Source organism: Amborella trichopoda, chromosome 9 (assembly GCF_054954075.1).
Source record: "Amborella trichopoda isolate Santa Cruz 75 chromosome 9, AtrichopodaSantaCruz75HAP2 v2.0, whole genome shotgun sequence".
In the NCBI taxonomy this organism is placed as follows: domain Eukaryota; kingdom Viridiplantae; phylum Streptophyta; class Magnoliopsida; order Amborellales; family Amborellaceae; genus Amborella; species Amborella trichopoda.
In genome coordinates, this window is record NC_142344.1 from 19,247,933 (window position 1) to 19,268,736 (window position 20,804).

Here is a 20,804-nt window from a genome sequence, read left to right on the forward strand (position 1 = left end):
TTTAATCTTCTTCTTAGTTGATTTTCAGCTTTGGCTTTAATAACCTTGATTTTGTTTAAATATTCATCTTTTTATCTTAGTAAATATATGTAAGTGCCACAAGAGAAAATATCTATAAATTTAGTGAATAATTTTTTCTTCCTCGTGAGTATACTAATTAAATCACAAATATATATATTAGACTTATTCAAAAGTCCAGTCCGGTCTATTGCTAGGAATTTTATCTCTCCAGATTTACCTCTCAAATTTATGGAGAAAATCGTGTAACTTCTCTGTATATATTTTTGTATTTTTCCTTTTATTGATATATGCAATAAACACATTCGAAAATCGCCTCTTATCATGGTAACACGAGATCGGGTTTAGAGCACCTCTTCTTCATGTTCTTTCTCTGTTCTTCTTTCTCTTCAACGGCTATGACAGAACCCACTCTCCCATTGGGTTTTTCTCATGAATCCCCACCACCCCCATTTTCTGAGGCAAGGCATTCTAATGTTCTTTCTGGAATATCTACAGATTCTTATTCATCTTCCCTATATTACATTTACCATTCGGATAGTTCTAGAACTCTTATTGTCTCCAAAGTTCTTACTGGCGATAATTATTACAACTAGTTGCGTGCTATGCATATGGCTTTGAATGCCAAAAACAAATTGGGTTTCATAAATAGTTCTCTCCCTCGACCTGCTACGGATTATTCTATGTTCAACCAATGGGATAAGGCCAATGATATGGTCACGTATTGGTTACTTAATGTTGTCTCTGGAGACATTTTTTATAGTATCAACAATGGTGTTTCAACACATGATGTTTGGGTTGAACTGTGAGAACGATTCTCTCAAAGCCAAGTAACGAGAATTTTTTAATTGACTCTCTGCATTGCCACTCTGCAGCAAGACAATTCTTCAATTCTCACATACTTTAGTAAGCTCAAATCCTACTGGGATGAGCTTTCTTCTATCTCTGTTATTCCACATGTTCCTGTGGTGCCTCCAAATCTACGACTTCTTTTGAGCACCAACAGCGGTTGATGAAATTTCTCATGGGTCTCAACGACTCATACAACTCAGTTCGTAGACAAATCCTTCTCATGGATCCTTTGCCGCCAGTAAACAAAGCTTATAATCTACTGTTGCAGGAGGAAAGGTAGCAAAATCTGCATGTTCATCCAAAAACATTGGTTGAGAGCTTTGCCATGACTGCTACTCGCAAGAGCAGTCCTGCCCTTCAACCTTCTTCAACACAACAGCAACAACAAGGAGGAGGTTGCACTTACTATGGGTGCGATAATCACCTTGTCCAAAACTACTGGTTACTCCACGGTTTTCCAAAATGTAAAGGTAACAACAGGCAGCATCAATGCGGTGGATGTCAACAGCAACAGCAACGTCCTCCTTTTCAGCCACAACGTCAGACTTTCTCGCTAGCTGCAACTGCTCAAGCACCTTCCAATGCGGGCCTACTAGCCAACACACCCATTTTTGACCATGATGCCTCCTCCACTCAGTCCATTCCTTTCACGCCTAAATAATTCCATAGACTTCTCTCCCTTATTACCACATGTAGCTCCAATTCTGCAACCAATCTTTCTGGTAAGCACCATTATTCCTTTAATGTCTCTTCTCTTGATTGGATTATCGATAGTGGTGCTACTGACCACATGATTGATTATCCTTTATTACTATCACAGTCTACCCCTCTTGCTTCATCTAAAGCTGATATTTTGCTGAATGGACAGCACACCAACATTTCTCATGTTGGCTCATTACATATGTCCCCTTCTTTGGCCTTATATGATGCTCTTTGTATTCCTTCATTTAAGCAAAATCTTTTATCTGTGAGTCAACTCACAAATAATCTCGATTGTTCCATAACTTTTTTCCCTGACTCATGTATCTTGCAGGACTTGTCCTTGAAGACGACGATTGAATTGGGTAAAGAACAAGGTGGATTATACCTCCTCCAATGACCACTCATGCCTGTGGCCTACACCACTACTTCCCCAACCATCGATTTACAGCATTGGCATTTAGGGCATAGTTCCTCTTCTCACCTTCATCATCTTACTTCTAGCTTTCCTTATATTTCAGTTTCTAATAATAAATTGTGTAATGTATGTCCCCTAGCAAAACAAACTAGATTATATTTTATTTAAAGTAGCATTACTTCTAGTGCTCCATTCTGTTTGATTCGTGTAGACATTTGGGAAGGATATTATGCTCCTTCTCTTTGTGAGGCTAAATTTTTTCTTACTATAGTCGATGATTATTCACACGCTACTTGGACATATCTCATGCAACACAAATCTCAAGTAAATTTTTATTTGAAAATGTTTATTGCTCTCGTTAAAAACCATTTCCACTCCTAAGTTCAAATTGCTTGTTCTAATAATGCGAGTGAATTTTTCTCCAAAGATATGCAATCATTTATCCAAAATCAATAAATTATACACCAACACAGTTGTGTTGCTACACCACAACAAAATGGTGTAGTGGAACGTAAACACTATGACTTACTTAAAGTTGCACGATCTTTACGGCTTCAGGCAAATCTTACCCTTGAATTTTGAGGAGAATATGTCCTCATCAATCGCATTCCTTCCCCTCTGTTGCATAATCGGTCCCCTTATGAAATTTTATTCCATACCAAACCCAACTATAACGATCTTCGTATTTTCTGTTGCTTGTGTTTTGCATATAATATTCATCACCGAGACAAAATTTGATTATCATGTGAAACCAGGTATTTTTATCGGTTATCCCTTTGCTCAAAAGGGCCATCAAATTTTTTCTATTGTCACCCGTCAAACATACACCAGTAACGATATCATTTTTCATGAGTATATTTTCCCATATGCCAACATCTAATACCATGCTACAAACCCCAACCGTGTCTTACCTTTACTTGTCCCCGACCATTGCCCACCATCACCCATTTCGGACCCACAACAATCTTTTCCTTCTCAAAACATTCCCTGCACCTGCCACCACAATCTTCTCTCCCAACTGGACCCCACCTCCACTCATACCCCACCCACCGAGATCAAGTTTCGAGCACCTCTTCTTCACGTTCTTTCTTTGCTCTCCTTCCTCTTCAACTGCCATGATGAATCCCCACTACCCCCATCTTCTGAAACAAGGTTTTCCAATATTCTTTCTGGAATCTCTGCGGATGCTTATTCATTTTCCCCATATTACATTCACCATTCGAATAGTCTTGGGACTACTCTTGTCTCCAAAGTTCTTACTGGCGACCACTATTACAACTGGTCGTGTGCTATGTATATGGTTTTGAATGCCAAAAATAAATTGGATTTCAAGGATGGTTCTCTCCCTCGACCTGAAAAATCACCTCTTATCGATATAAATGTAGTAAATAACTTTTTTTTTTTTTTTTACCAATGTTCAAGACTTTATTGAAATGCTAAAAAGAAATTACATCAGAAGAAACAATAATAGAATCAAGACCAACGCCCCCTGTAGCCAAAGAATCAGCAACCTCATTAGCCTCTCGAAATACATGGGAGAAAGAAATAGATACGGAAGTCGAGACATCCAAAATTCATAGCCACAGAGACCGAAGTTCCCAGGGAACAGATTGCTCTTTCCTACACCATTTATGAAGTTCAAATAATTCCCTTCAACAATACAAATGTTCCCCAAGTTGCGGTGTTAAAAAATAAGCAATCCCCTGAGTAAATCGCTCATCTCTGCAAGATTCTAAGTTGACACACCAATAGGTCCTGTATAGGAAAGAATATTGTTCCCAAAACAATCTCTAATAATTCCCCCAATACATGCCGGACCTGGATTACCCATTGGGCTACCATCAAAATTAATCTTAAGGTATCCAAAGGGAGGAGCACACCATAAAGTTTTAGATCTAGCTTTTCTCACTCCAAGTGTAAAAAGATTGGAGAGGTTGGACATGACATCCAGTTTAGTAATTCCCCATTCCTTCTTGGTCATAGAAAGAGAATACCAAATAGTCTGCTGAATTAATAGAATGACCTTTTGGAAGGGTAAGACTACACCTTTAAAAGTCCTTCTATTCCTTTCTTTCCAAATTTCCCACAACATCATACTTACTGCAATCTTCCAGACAATTCTCCCTGTCTTAAGAAGAAAGGGCATTGAGAATTGTGTGAGCATTTCAGATACATTTTACGGCATAACCATAGAAACCCCAACCAAATTAAACAACCAGGGCCAGATTTAGGAGGAGAAAGGGCAATGCGTCAACACGTGTGTAACAGATTCCCCATCTTATTTGCAAAGTAAATAGACATTAGTCAAAATCTTACCTCGCTTCATAAGGTTATCAATAGTCAAATTTTTGTGTTGTGCTGCAAGCAAGATAAAAAGCTGAACTTTATGGGGAATAGATCATTTCCAAATATGGACAATCTCAGGAAAGGACCACCTATAGCGATCATGGAACAACAAATTGTAACTGGATTTTACTGAGAAAATAGCATCACTCTCAATCTCTCATACCATCTCGTCTACAAAATCATGTGAGATATAAACTTTTTTCAACAATTCCATCAAGGCACACTATTGGGAGAAAATAACATTACTCAGCCTCCTGTATCTGAGATTGATATTCCAAAACAACCTATCCCCTCTTCTTTCTACTACATCTCCAACAAACAAATCTGGTTCAGCAACCACATGGAAAAGGTTAGGGAAAGCAATTTTAAGAGTGAACATTCCAATCCACTTATGATGTCAAAATAGGGCCTGCCAGCCATTACCAATAATTTATTACTATGTACAATCCCTCGTGAACATTCCAATTCACTTGTGAAATATTACTATGTACAATCCCTAATAATTTATTACTCCTTTCCATAGAAGACTGAGATTCTCTATATCGTATATTTCTGGAGAGGGCTTTTCATCGCATAAGAAGCACTTTCATAACTAAACAAGCATGAAGCCATCTCCTCACCAAATACATCAAAATGCATTGGATGTCCCTTGGATGAGGGACAGCACTTTCCCCCACACAACACTACTACTGTTATCATCAACACTATTTCTTTTATTTGAAATATTTTAAATCTCTTCTCATCGTCTTTTCTTTGTTGGCAATTTCTTTTCCATCATTTAGTATAGGGAAGAGTAGTATAGGGAAGAGAAAAGAAGAGAAAGCCTAACATACACATGGTTTATAAAGCATGTACCATTTTACTAGATATATTTGCCACCCCAGCCAATATATTGGAGACTGGGGAAACGAGAGAGAATGTTAGGAGAGCATATTGCATGAATGCATGCTACATGGTTGTGTACCTGACTTGGCCGAGTGGCGAGGCTGAGTACACCGAGTTGTGTGTACAGTTCAGGGCATTTATAAAATTCAAAAGAAAAAAAAATTATAAAAGTTTTGATATGCTATAGTAATTTTTCATACATGAATTAGATATATTTGGCCAAGATTGGTGAGTATTTTTTGTTACATCCATTTTTTTATTTTTTAAAATATCTCAAATTATAAATTACCTTTTTTTTTAAATCCATGTTTTTCTACTTTTTTTAACTTTATTTTATCTTTTTAAAGGTGTTTTAGGTTTGATTTCCTTCTAATATATGCTTTTTTCAATTTTTTCTTAATTTTTTTAAAAGTTTTTTTGAGCCTTTTGGCCATGTGTTGGGCTTAGCAGAGTTTACAGGTCTCAGCCGAATAACTCACCTCGACATAGCTATATACTTGTTCCCTTGGGCAAAACAAGCTTATTAGGAGAGTTACTTATATCTAAAACTTTGAGATCAGAGAAGTTTTAAATATTGATAATAGCATGAAACGCCTTTAATTCAGGTGGTATTACTAACAAATAATCCCTATCATCTATCATGCAAATGATAGATCAAGATTTATATAGCCGACCTTAAATAAATTAAAAAAAAACTTGAACAATGATGATGATGTCATTCATCCAGATATGGAGATAGGTGCCCCAAATCATGCACTATATTCCAATGGTGCATGTGAGGCTTTTCTTATTAACAATTAACAAAGTTTACTTACTTTTTAAGCAGCACAAACCAAGATGAGAGACTGTTTAAGACAACTTCGCCGACTTAGTGTCCCTTAGTGCCACAACAACAACAACATTAAAGTGGCTTGAGATTGGAGCCGAGTTGGTGGCTTGAGGCTAAAGTGCTTAATCTTCTTTTATCAATTGCTTAAAATTCGTAATATTAATTAACCCATGACTTTAAACCCTAAAAACGGGCTTTAACCGTACAAAACCATTGAAACTGGATGCCGAAAGCAACCTGTCCCAATCGAATGGTTCCCCATACGCTTATTCTCTCTCCAAATGAAGCCTTTTGGATAAGGACGAAAGACAAAAGGCGGCCTCATGTCCCCTATACAAAGCATCACCTCTTTTTTGCACCATGTGATCCCGTCCCTTTTTGTTGCAAACCCCAAAATACATGCACTTTCCCGCCGGTTGCTCTCCCTCTCTCTCTCTTAGCCCAAAATTCATCCATTTTCTCCGCTTTACAATTCGTCCCAGTGTAAGAAGCCATGACTCACCCCGAGAACACGCCCCTGGCCGGGCATAATAACTCGGCCTGAGTTAGATAGGTCTTGGTCAGGACAAAAAGTGTTTAAAAAATAAAAATAATTAAAATTTCCAAAAAATATATAAATATTTGTTTAAGGTAAAACTAAGAATGACTTACATACGGACCTTAAATTTTTTCTTTAAATACGCAATTTTTTTTTATAGGTAGAAATTACAAAGAAGGTCGATCCATCTATTTTTTATTTTTTTCAAAATTTCCCTTCGATCTTGGGATGGAATCCTCGGTCTGGATTTTAATATTTTTTTTCTTTTTTCTTTAGTAGGGTTGTGTTCCAAGCTTTAGGCTAATGCGCTACTAATGAAAAACTACAAAAAAATATAATTAAAATTCAGTCCAAGGACATAAGGGTAATTTTGAAAAAATAAAAAAGGGGTTCACCAACCTTTTTTGTAATTTCCACTAGCATTTCATAGCTTAGAAAAAAAAAGTAGGATCTGTACGTAAATCAATCTAAAATTAAAAAAAAAATTCTATATAGGGCTAAAAAAGTAAAAAAATATCAACTTCTAACCGGGGTATTTTTGAAATGATTCAAAACAAATTATAAAAATAAGTATTCATGTACAAAATACATGAATCTACACCAAAATGATAGAAAATATAAAAATACATATTACAAATAAATTTCTTATTATTTTGAATTTTCTATATGTTTTTTGAAAAAAAAAATTAAGATCCGGTAGGTTGACCTCCAAACCGAACTCAGATACTCGGGCTCGAGTTACTCGGTTAAGCAGGATTAACCGAACATTGATTCATCATATCCTTCCTCTCTCTCTCGCTCTCTCTCTCTCTCTCTCTCACTCATCCTCCCTCTCTATCTCTCTAGAACTTATCTTTTTACAAACCGAATCCTACGAACAAAAGTAGCAGAGCTAGTGACAATAAAATAGAAGTCTACAACCTTCATTTTTTGCCCTATAAATATGCCCATGTCCCCCGCAACAATTCTCCCCGCTTCCTCTCCTATGAAGGAAAGGAAAAGCACAAGAAAGAAAGATACAAAGTGTGAATTAAGTAAGAAGAAGGTTCTCATAGAGCTAGTGGTGGTGCATGTGCCTAAACTGATTAGAGCTCTAACCTCATATTCCTTAGATTTGCCTATATAACTCACACAACTTCTTCATATACTCCTTCCCTCTTCATTTTGCTCTCTCTTCTTCCCTTCAAGAGTCCTCTGTGGTCTCCCTTTCCCTGTTCTATTATCTCTTTGCCCATTTGTTAGACATGGGGGAGTCCAAACAGGTTACAGTTTTATTTTTTTTGGGCTTTGTTATTGAGTCTTTCTATTGATCTTTAATTCTTGTGAGATGATTTTGTTTTTCTTAGAGGTAGATCACTTGGTTTAAGAAATTTATAGGCTATTTTATTTTAGTTTTTTCTTTGAATGTTATGTTTCTAAGCTGCTTTTGTTTGCAGGAAGAGGCTAAGGTCGAGGCTCAGCCAGAGGCTAAACCAGTAGAGGAGAAGAAAGAAGAGAAGACAGAGGAGAAGAAAGAAGAGAAGAAAGAGGAGATCAATGTACAAGTTCCTACCATCTTGTGGGTAGATTTGCATTGCGTTGGCTGTGCCAAGAAAGTAGAGAGATCCATTAGGAACTTCAGAGGTCTCTCTCTCTCTCTCTCTCTCTCTCTCTCTCTCTCTCTCTCTCTCTCTCTCTCTCTCTCTCTCTCTCTCTCTCTCTCTCTCTCTCTCTCTCTCTCTCTCTCTCTCTCTCTCTCTCTCTCTCTCTCTCTCTCTCTCTCTCTCTCTCTCTCTCTCTCTCTCTCTCTCTCTCTGTATTGAAGTCTAAGTTGGTGTGAGCAGGGGTAGAAGAGGTGGAGCTAGACATGAATGAGAATCAAGTGAGAGTGAAGGGTATAGTGGACCCTCAGGCACTTTGTTTGAGAATTCAGAGGAAGACAAAGAGAAGAGTGAGACTTTTGTCTCCACTCCCCAAACCTGAGGAAAATAACTCAGCACCTGAAGTCATCACCTCAAAGGTTTGCTTTCCATAATAGCAGAAAGAGAAATGTGTACTTTCTTTTGTTAGTAGTAAGCAATTCATGAGAATTATACTATGTTCCTACAGAAGCATGCTAGACATGTACTCCCATGGTTAGAAAACCTGCTCGGGACTTTTTTCTTATGTATTTGAAGCTTTGCACATCACCAAATAGTTACTAGATGATTATTTTAAAAAAAAAAAATTTGAATTCTGTGTTTTCTAGCCCTATCTCAGCCGTGCAATTTTGAAGATTATGTTAACTGAACTTAGTCTCTAGATTGAACAGGTTACATTCCCAAAACCAGAGTTACTAAAATTACTCCTACAATGGATTCTATCCGAGGGAGTAAATGGAAAGTTTACTCCCACAGGACTATGAAATCTTTTTGCTTAATATAATCGTTATCCGTCACTAATATATATTTTACTGTTTTGGATATAATACAGGTGAGTAGGATGACGACTGTGGAGTTAAATGTGAACATGCACTGCGAAGCATGCTCTCAGCAACTGAAGAAGAAGATACTCAAGATGAGAGGTAATTCATAATTTAATGAAAACATAGATATAGGTATTTCAGCTAACTTATTTTCCTTACTTTTTTTATTCCATACTTAATTGAAATTCAATGCTATTTAATTGGAATTCCATGATATTTTTGCGTAAATGACTAACTTATTCTTTGTTTTTTACAAAAGAAGCATAGCTTGGGAAGGGGTTAGGGTCGTAGTGGTATCCCCTGACCCTCTAGTCACAACGTCATTACGTTGTGGTTTCCATTCCCATCGCTACACTAATATCTTCAAAAAGCTAACTCCTAATCTATTTGAAAAACGGGTAGAGCTCGTCTTCTCCACTTCATTATCCAAAAAAGCAAAAAAAAGGTGCTTTGCCACTACAAGTCTACAACCCCATGAAATTGGCCAAACTTCTCTAACAGGCCCTGCTTTTCCCAAAAAGGCCAGATTAGAATCAAAGAGAGAGTGTGTTTAGCGTTGTGCTAAAACTTAGGTCTTCTCTGTGCAGGGGTACAGACAGTTGAGACCGACCTAGAGAGTGGTAAAGTGACAGTGATCGGCACCATGAACGCCGAAAGGCTCGTGGAGTACGTTTATAGACGCACGAAAAAACTAGCAAGCATTGTCCCTCAACCCCCAAAAGAAGAAGAAAAGAAAGAAGAAACACCGGCAGCACCACCACCACCGCCACAGCCATCAGACCAAGAAGAGAAAAAGGAAGAAAATGGGGAAAAAAAGGAGGTTGGAAAACCAGAAAATGGTGATAATAAAGAAAAAGAGAGCGATAAAAATGAGAATAGTAATGAGAAAAATGGCGATGAAAAGAAGGCCGAAGAAGGGGAAAAGAACGAAGCAGAGGGAAATAATAATAATAATAATAATAATGAAGATGGGGCTAAGAAGATGGTGGTGTGGCCCCCACTTTACGTTATGGAGCACGTGCCAGCCCCACAGATTTTCAGTGACGAAAACCCTAATGCTTGTTGTATTACGTAAACCCATTATATAATAAAGTTAAGTATCATGGATGCCTGTACCATGCAAGTTGTAGTGCCATATTAATACGATGATAATAGTTTAAAATGTTTGCCTCGGATCGTGATGTTGATTTATTTGTTTATGTAAGTTACCGCGGTAAATCAAATAAAAAAAGTTTATATAATGTGTCAGCCTCGTGCTATTGAAGTAAGACATACCTTTAAAATCCATAAACAAAAAAAAGAGGTTGTTTCAATATTAAAGATAAAAGCCTCATATTGATCATCGCGACCTTCAGATACAAAGAAAAAGAGATTTGAAGTTATAATAATAAAGAAAATTGTTTTATGCCGGCTGGACCACATAACAGTATACGCGGTCCAAAAAGAGTAAAGCATCTATCTTAAAGATGATTGCAAGTAGGTGTTCCATCTAAAAACAATAGAAACTAGTCATCCAAATGTTTTTTTACTATAATTATTATTTCTAATTTTTTAAATTTACTTATTTTTTCATATTCATGATCTCCATGTTAGAGATTACGTGTCTTTGAAAATTAAGTCCAAAAATCAATCTCAAAACTAGATTTATTAATAAGCCCGCATTTCTATTTATGCGGGCTTGACCGCATAGAAACTGGGTTCTAATAATAATGCATCTTGGAATGCACTATATCATTCATTTTTTAAAATTTTAATTATTTATAAATTAATTCTATTGTACCAATTTAGAGCTTTAGATTTCCATACAATTGCAGGGCTTACAGTTTCATAATTTCGAGGTACACCTTACTTTAATTATTTAAGGTTGATGCTTTATACAAACCTCACCCAAATTAATTTATTTTCTAAAACCCTTACTTTCCAACAATAAACGAACCTTCCTTAAATGAGAGTACGCAGTTTGTCCCTCGAATCTTGGGAGAGAGTAGTTTAGAGAAGAAAAAGGTTTACATAAGGTTGCAATAGTAAACTGTAAAATTAAGATGCACAAAAAAAATTCATGAGAAATGGCCGTTTTGATGCTAGAAAATCCTTTAATTAATTTTTTGGACATGAAGATGTATAGAAATAAATTTATAAAAAATGTTGAGTCTCAAAAATATAGTATATCGCAAGCAATACATTATCTAGACCCTTTATTTTCAAGATTTTTATATATTTATAGATCTACTTGATTTCGACCATGTTTAAAGTTAGAATTTTATAAATAGAAATCAAAATAAATTTTTAGATTATTCAATAAAATTTTGACACCAAAATTACATTTTAAAACAAAATTTGGAGGTGCACCTTTGTTTAAGATTGCCTTGTTATATAAACCACACCCTAAACAAGATAAGCTGTCGTGCTTATCAAATACTAAATACTTAGATATTTTTTTATGCCAAAAACTTTATCACTTTTAAAACCAGGTGTCATTCCTCCATTTGTGATTCGGTTTCACATATTGGAGGTCTCATTAGGGTTTGAATGAGATTAAGAATTGCGGAGTGAGGACGTAAGATGGGGCCCTGAGTGGATGCAGGGCATCTCCACATCCACACTTTGGATGGCGTGGCCTTCACGTGGTGGACCTGCGCCTGACTAGGAAAAAGCGTGGCTTTACCAGACATAAAAAGTGGATGGTGTGGCAGCCTATCTGCCGTCCGCCTTTTGTCGCACTATCCGTCACACCGCCCCACCCAGACCGTCCGATTCTCCTTCACTGCTGGCGCCGACGTGGCGTTCACCAATTAATTCTACACGTGTCTTCGTCAGAGATTCCATGGCGTGGCGTGGGGTGGGGTGATGGGCCGTTCTCGGTCTAAAAATGCATTTTCTCCAAGTGACAGGCAGCCGCCCCCTAGGGCTAAAACTACATATTTCACCGCAATCTGCTTATGATCTCAAGGGTGAGGCCCACCTTGTACTATAGAAGTAAAGTGCACATATACATTTCGTCAAAGGTATACTTCTGATTTCAATAATCTCTTAAAAATTTATATTTAATTTTAATTATAAAATTTTAAATTTTAAAAAAATATAAATCAAGCAAATCTATAAACACTTGAAAATCTAAAAAATAGAGACATTATTTTTATAATTTTAATTTTTTTCTTTATATTTATGTTTAAAATAATGAGGGGGATGGAGCAAATATCTCTATATAATAAAACCCCTCCAAATTAAGAGAAAAAATGTTCAACACCCTCATCTTTTTCATTTTTCAAATTACAATATTTATCATTTTTTCTAATGACTGCATCATCCAAATAAAATTTAAAATGTTATTTTTAACTTACTTGCGATGTTGACAAGATGAGAGAGGGACGAACATTGAAGAGAGGTTGAGAGAGGGAGGGAGGGAAGGAAGAAGGGATTCAAGGGTGATGAAGAGAGATATGTGGAAGCTTTTATAAGGTTGGGATGACAAAGGTCATTAAGTAAAAAATGGGATAAATATTGCCATTTGGATTATTAAAAAAAAATACGAAAAAGGTTAAAAGTCATTATAAACTTGGAGAGAATATATAGGCTTTCTGAGTTTGACTTCAGCTGATGAGAAAAACAATTCTAATGACTTTTTCTTTTGTATTTTTTTTTTTTGAGGCAGTCTCCTTGTTGCTTGCCTAAAGAAATTTACATTTGGGCTTTTAGACTTAAGCTTTTAAGCTTCCAAAGAAAACTCGGTAGGGCACACGTCCCTACGAAAAAGCGTAAAATAGGTGAATGGCATGATTAGCAAGTTAACGGCACTTGCATTCATAATTCGAGGATGATGTTCTACCAGGGTACTTAACCCTTGCATATTACTGTCTTCGTGACTAGCTTTGAGATTCAGCAAGTCATGAAAAATAATATAGAGACCCTCAACATATGTCCATTAACGGCTATCAAGAAATTAGGCATAAGCCAACTTCTTTTGGATTGTTGCAGCTTATCATCGCTCATGCAGAAAAAGGTTCGAGATTAGTCCATTAACTCATATGAACATATGTATTTAGATGAGCCTAACGGCCCAGATTCATATGTTTATATAAGTCCAATAATATGGGACGATTTGACGATCACGATATCATTTTGTATTTGAATTTTAATTGTTTTTTTATGAATCTAAATAATTTGAAATTTTAGGCGTATATTCTTAAAAAATAGAAGAATCTAATAAAAATATCAAAAAATAATAATTTGTAAGAAATAAATTGACCAAAATACCCCTTAAAATATTTTTATTAGGTGCGTCTTGATGAGACGAATACACGTTTAAGCTTTCAAATTATTTGGATTGGTAAAAAAAAAAATTAAAATTAAAATATGAGCTAGTGGGCTAATCTCAACATTATATATATATATATATATATATATATATATATATATATATATATATATATATGGGCAATGATCTAATGCAACGGTTGTATCATAGTATAATGCAATCACACTTCTAGAAAACCATGTTTGTGGTATTTGTATGACCCAAAATTTTGAACATACACTCTCTTCGTCTCAATAATCAATATCAAAAAAGAAAAAGTTTGATTTGAACCCTAGATATGGTAAAAATGAGTCTCCTTCCAACAATGATATCGACCATTCATTTGGTGAATTTCAAGATCTTAGTCTTTACAAACTCAAAATCATTTTTTTCTTCTTTAACATTGTTCATCTAATGATAATAAAGCCATCTAAAAAATTAGGAAAAGACTAAATCCTTATTAAGGCCTACATCTAAGCATCTTATCAAAATGGACGGCCTATGTTAATTGGGCTAAAAAAATACTTTCGAGGTTGCGTTTTCAAATTTTTCTTTTTTTTAATTGTTCATTCGAATGAAAAGAGTGCATATTTTAAAATTTGGATCAAACAAATGGTCTTAACATAGTTTTTGAAGATTGTTGCATTATACTATGATACAACCGTTGTTCATGGTGGAGGATTATTTTTGAGTCTATCATGTAAAGGTTTAGCATCGATAGCCAAATTAGGATAAAAAATCACTAACATAATTTAAACATCCTAAGAATCTTTGAAGTTCTTTTTTGTCAAGTATTTGATCAGGGAATTTATCAGCAAATTGTATAGATCTGTCTATCGGAATAATAGTGCCATGATTTATCATGTGTCCTAAAAACCTAATATTGGTTTTAAATAAGGTGATCTTTTTAGCAGACACTACTAACCCAGCATTTTCTCAAGCAACGTATTGATACCCAAGAACAACTACTCAGGTATACTTCTAAGGCCTGGAATCCAACCCAGAAAAACTATTCCATGGTTAAAAAAGAATTATTAGCCATTGTTCATTGTGTTACCAAATTCCAAAGTGATATTCTCAATCAGCAATTTCTTATACGAACTGACTGCAAAGCAGCCAAGGACATTCTGCAAAAAGATGTTCAAAATTTTGTTTCCAAACAAATATTTGCTCGCTGGCAGGCTATCCTGTCCGCCTTCGATTTTCAAATTGAAGGGGGGGCAACACTGACGCCAACGACGAAGAATCACCACTGTCCTTGGCACTACAGCTTTTCGAAGCTAATAGAAATAATAATATTACACTTTCACCTTCACCTCATTCCATGGGTTCTCGTGGCAATTCTCGCAACGATAAACGCCCAATGAATATAATACCATTCGAAGGTGACTTTCCGCCTTTGGCAACCCTTTCACCTTCAAATATCTCCTATACATCAGATAACCTACCCTGAGGATAATACCTCAAATCCTATATATACTCCAGCCCAATCAAAATCCACTTCAAGACCTACTATGCCTAAGTCCTCATATATTGAACGAGCCTATTTGATAGACATCACTATTGATGAACATCATATCAATACAGACCCTATTAAACTTGCTCCTTTATATTTGATCAACCATCTAAACCCGACCAATGGGGTTAAAAACCGAGAATATTATAAGGCTATTCTTATGGAAACAGGGTCCATCTCTGTTGTCCATATTATTACCAGCAGAACACTCGAGTAATTGCTTACTCAAAAATCCAAATAAAGAAACTGCTTTCTTATGATGGGTGGGGTAACAATCCCGCTCAAGGCAAGAAATTACACAACCCAGATTTCTCATACAAATATTACAAATATGCCGAATATATTGAAGCCTGGCATAAATTCTTTTACTACCAAAATCCAAACAATACTCACAGCTGGTACATCCAGTTCCGGTTACCTGTTTTTGAAAGATTCCCCACATGGTTTAAAAACTGGTTTTTAGTATGGGGATCAACAACTTCAATTTTACCTCCTGCTTTCAAAACAGTGCAGGAACAATTTGTGCAATACAACAATATTGATAATACTATTGACACTCACCTTTACTTCATGGCATTATACCAAATCCCATAGATCATGAAATGGGAATATATTATCTCTGTCAATAATACGGCTGACCATACTTATATTCCTAGACTGGGCAAAACCATCTCAGTCAAATGGTGAGACATATTTAACATGGATCCCACAACCGACACTCCTAAAAAAATACCCCAGAAAACACCTATATATCAACCAAGCCCAAATACAGCCAATACCTCTTTTGATTTCCCTACATATTTGAGAAACATGCTCCAATCCAATCCCAATGCCTCAAAAGAAATGTTAGAGCAACAAATGAAAGAAATATTTACTGAGGCAGGACGAAAACCGGTGTCCTCAAAAGAAACTGTCTAGTCCTCCCCACTACACACCAATAGATACTTACAACTCAGTGAAGCAGATCCAGAAGAGGAAACAGATCCGGAAGAAGAAGATCCAGATGAATGTAGTCAAAGACCATAAGCTTCACGACAAAGTTCCACTGACAAAGCTCCGTAAAAGACAAAGCTCCACCGACAGAAAAGACAAAAAAGACTATTCAAAGATGTCGTTCATTGTGCCCACTTTTATAAACGACAACAAAGGCACTGTACATAAAGTAGTTCACTGTGCCCACTTCCCCGACAAATATCACTGTGCAAGATGCTACTACTGTAGCCACGTCATAAGAAACAAAAAGAGTTACTGTACAAAGATGCTTTTCAAAGCATCCTTTTCTTTTATTTTTTGTCTTCTTCTTTTTTGTTTGATTCCTCCGCTGTCTTCTCTCCCTTTTGGTCTTATCTCCTTTGCTTCGCCTCGAAGTAACCTCGCCTATATAAGGAGGTTCTCTCTTCTTTAATCCTCAGGTCGATCACTCCTCAGTCCAAAGCCTTATTCCCTTGCTTAACCCCCTTCAGAGATCTCAACCCTCTCTGGGTTCTGAGCTTCTCCTCTAAGCTCCACTTCCTCTGCTCCGCCTCCACTTCTCATCTCTTCTCTTCCTCTACTACTTTTCTCTCTCTTTGGAGATACTGCATCATCCTCATCATCAAGCTATCTTGACCTCATAGCTTCATATCTATTCACCTACCAGGTTCTATCTCTCCTCTTTTCTTTTATATCAGCATGTGTGATTGCAATATAAATTCTCTGCCTTCCTCTTGCCCTCAACACTGGAAACTCTTTTCCAGTTATTGCATATGTAAACAGTAAGTGTGTTGTTTTAGTTTCATATTTTCAGTTTAGTTTCTCTACCCTGTAATCTTTCAGATATAGTCCGTAATCCCTTAACCTGTTTGTAATAATGTGGTTTGTCTGTAAGATTATACTTTGTCTAATACAATTTGTCTCAGTTTGAATGAATGATTGTTATGAACAAATATTATGCAATTTAAAATATTATTTAGTTTAAAAATAGGAGATTTCAACCACACACAGTGGTTAGTCATTGATATATCAGTAATACCTTTTATTTGTATAATTCTATTCTGTCTCAATTTTTACAGAATTTTACAAGAAATAGTCAAATATAATAGCATGATATTCACATACTTACTCTAAACAATACCATAAGATTTTATTGTAGATCTTGGCACGTGTTGGTATCAGAGCCAAACAGTAAAACTGTTAGAGTTAAACGTTACAAGATTACTGTAGAAACCTACTTAAATTTACATCTAAGAAAGTTGGTCCGAGAGTTAAGGCAAGAGACGAAAGGACAAGTCTAGGCAAAGTACCCGCCAAGGCCAGGAAGAGCCGCTTAGGGGAACACGCTGGACCCTTGATCGTCCAGATTGTCATTATCCGCAACCTACAGATGGCAAATTTAATTAGGAATCTTAAAGGTAATCATGCAACTTCATCTCAAACATTAAGAGTTAAAAATAAGGAACATATTATTATAAATGATATTGAAGATCATATTCAAAATTGGAATATACCCAAAGTACCAATAACAGATATTTATCATAAAGGATCATTTAAATTCAAACGAGGTTATGCTGTAAAGACAGTAGAAGAAAGTTGTCTGTAACTCAGAATCAAGAAGACTTTCAACTACTATCAAGAAAAATTATTGAAACACATAAAGAAAATAGTTATAAATATTTACATATTGGGCTTATTCAAATAGCCATTAAACCTTTAACCCGACTAGGGTTAAACACTTCTGTGCTTGTATACCTAAGAGATACAAGACACAATAATTTCACAGATTCACTCCTAGGCATGGTTGAATCCAGCCTATGCAGTGGACCCATATATTTTAACTGTTTTCCAAATTTTTCGGTTTCTTTAACAGATCCAAATATCTTTAGATATACTATCAATAAATCTGAAAACTCATGGATTTAATATGACTCATGGTTCTCAAAATCTAGCAATAGTATACAGAATATATTATAAAGTAATGATACTTTATGTCCTAATATTATGCGAATGGATAAGAAAGACCAGACCATATTATTTCAAACAAATATGCAAAAATCAAATACAATTATACCTAAAACAATTAATTGGTCAGATATTATGCTACCTCAGTCTTGGGCACTACAAAATGTAAACCAACCCCAAGAAGTACCGAGAAATAATATTCCAAACCAAATAATTGAACATCCAGATGGAAATATTGAAATAAAATTTCAACAATCCAGAATCAAAGATGACATAGACATTAATAGGAAATGAAATAAAAAACCTTTAACACCTGCTAGAAAATCCTGTCATACTCCTAATGTCATCATACTTCCTCCTCCTCCTTCCCAACCAACACCATCTTCTGACTTCCACTTACAAGGAGTAAGAAGAACAGCCGATCATGTAATTCTTCCTACATACACTCCTGAACCAAGTATAGAAGAATTTCAAATACTTACATTACAAATAGAAGATGATATAGAAGAAGAAATAACTTTTCATACATATACGGATGAATATATAGCAGCCTATTTAGCCGCTAAATTAGAAAGAAAAAGAAAGAAAATTAATATTAACTATATTAAACAAGACTATCTTTCTGAAGAAAATAAAAATATTAGAAATTGGTATCTTAAAACATTTCAGCCCAGATTAATAGAATTAATGCATAAAAAATATAACAAATATCTCAAAAAAGAAAGAGAAACAAAAGGATTTGTTATCTGGTTAAAAGAAATATGTATTCAATATAATATTAATATTCCCTCATTCGATACTATCCAAACTTTAGAAGAAAAAACATATATCAGTACTGATGGTACAACCACTGCTACTACACACCCTCCTGAAAAAAGTATAATACTCAAAGGAGTAACTCCATCAACTAAAGGAGAACCACCTCAATCATTATATGATATAATTGCAACACCATATAAAGTTCTACCCAAGGAGTTAGGGAAAAGACAAGAATTAATTCCCCATATTGTAGAACAAAATAATTATACAAACTTATATATGCAGTCTTTAGGAAAACAAGCAGAAAGAATAGAAAGACTAGTTTCAAAGGAAGTAACACCTTCCCTTCCTAAAGCAGTTTTGTTTAAACCACCTCTAGAACTGAATAAAAATAAATTTCATATTGGAGAAAATAATAAAACCCTAATGGACCAGTTAATAGCTAAATTATCCCAATTAGACATAAAAGGAATTTCTTCGCCCAAAATCAGTATTCCTACACCAACTATACCTAGTCCAATACCTGAATCTTCAGATAAAGGAAAAGCCAAAATACCAGAGTATGAAACAATGATGCTCCAAGAAGAACCAATCATAGAAGATACTTTACAAAACCGCTTTCATGGATACTACACCGATTGATCTGAATAGAATAGCTTATGGTAAAAATTGGAAACCTATTACAGCCTTACCATATCATAAAAGACCCACACCTATTGACGTTCAACTTGAAGAAGACACTATACAACAAGTTGTGCCATATTCAGGGAGATCAATAGTCAATTAGACAATAGATGGTTTATCAGAATTAAAAATATTAGATGTCATGAGGCACATGACAATGTTTGCTTCTGCAAACAAAATGGCAGGCAACCCGGGTCAAGAAGTTGCTAAAGCAATAGTAACTGGGTTCACTGGCTGGTTAAGGGGATGGTGGGATTTCTATGTAGATGATGAAACTAAGAATAGAATCTTTACCAATACAAGACAATGGACCGCCAGGAATGAACAAAATCAAGAAATAATTTATACTGAAAGTGATGCCGTCAACACCTTAATATATACCATTACACTTCATTTCGTAGGAAGCACAGCATTATTAGCAGCCAGATCAGAAGATCTGCTCTCCAATCTTCGTTGTCCTACATTATCTCATTATAAATGGTATAAAGATGTATTTTTCTCACGATTATTAATACGAGAAGACTGTCAGTTAGACCACTAGAAAGAAAAATTCATAGCCGGACTACCATATTTATTTACCGAAAAAGTCAAAGATAGACTAAGAAAGAAACATAAGCAAAATGTATTGGTACATTTTGATACTTCGAAGATATTCCTGTTTGATTTATTGACAATGGATATAAAAGAGTAAGGAATGGGACTCCAAGTATAACTGCTTGGCTTAACCCTTTGACCATAATAAATGGTGTATTAATACATTGACGATTATTACAAACAGAAGCATTAGATAATTTATAATTGATAAATAATCTACTTCCATCTGCTGTATTTAATATTTGAGTTGTCTTATCAAAATATTTTGAAGGTACTAAAGCTTCATTGATAAATTGAGAGCAGCCCCTGAATCTATTAAGGCTGAAGTTTCGAAACTATAATCTTTTGCAATTATGATTTTGACTTGAATGAACCATTTTTGAATCATGATTTTATCTATTACATTAACAGAGGGAATGGTTATCAAATGAGGTTTGGCTTCTAAAGTTTCTGGTATATCTTCTGATGGATCTGGCTCATAAGTCATGAGTTGATCAAATTCTATTTCATCTGTATCAGTTTCTGGTTGAGATAATTGTTATAATTCTAAAGTTTTAATCCTATTTTTTAATTGATATACTTTTTTTTTTATTTATTTGATTTCCTGCTTTAAGTCTGAAATCGAAGGTTCTTTTTGTTGAGAAGTATGTTGTTTCATAATTGAAGCAAAATTGTATTCATCAGGTGATTTACTTTTTGGAGGTGTTTTTGCTTTTGTTTTTGTTAATGTGATAAATTTTATGATTACAGATCTTTTTTCCTCTGGATCTGTAATTTTTTCAATAATATCTAATATTAAATTATCTTCTTGAGTAAGTGTATGAAGATTATGTGTAGGTATAGGACAACTACAACTATTATCTTACATTCCATTCATACTGGCCAAATGGTACATTAAATGTTGTTTTGTATTTATCTTGTTCTTGGATTTGTATCTGTCAATATCCAGACTTCATATCAAATTTAGAACAGATACAAGCATTGGCTACTCT

General features: G+C 35.2%; 1 protein-coding gene and 1 long non-coding RNA gene across 3 annotated transcripts; one reads left to right on the forward strand and one right to left on the reverse strand.

Moving 5' to 3' along the window:
• Nucleotides 1-7,552: 7,552 nt before the first annotated feature.
• Nucleotides 7,553-10,190, forward strand: LOC18436356 (Heavy metal transport/detoxification superfamily protein). 2 transcript variants are annotated; one of them, XM_011625889.3, is made up of 5 exons: nt 7,553-7,847; nt 8,022-8,208; nt 8,409-8,584; nt 9,037-9,127; nt 9,616-10,190. In XM_011625889.3, exons 1-5 carry the CDS (start codon nt 7,830-7,832, stop codon nt 10,101-10,103), a joined length of 960 nt encoding a protein of 319 aa, XP_011624191.1. In that variant the 5' UTR covers nt 7,553-7,829; the 3' UTR covers nt 10,104-10,190. The 2 variants fall into 2 exon arrangements, with proteins under 2 accessions (XP_011624191.1, XP_088702838.1); XM_088846712.1 differs by having other exon boundaries at nt 7,553-7,619.
• Nucleotides 10,191-16,943: 6,753 nt separating this feature from the next.
• Nucleotides 16,944-18,218, reverse strand: LOC148780436 (uncharacterized). Its single transcript, XR_016040728.1, has 2 exons — nt 18,089-18,218; nt 16,944-17,194 (listed from the first exon to the last, which is right to left on the reverse strand). It is a non-coding gene; the product is annotated as an uncharacterized LOC148780436 (long non-coding RNA).
• Between the last annotated feature and the right edge of the window lie 2,586 nt (nt 18,219-20,804).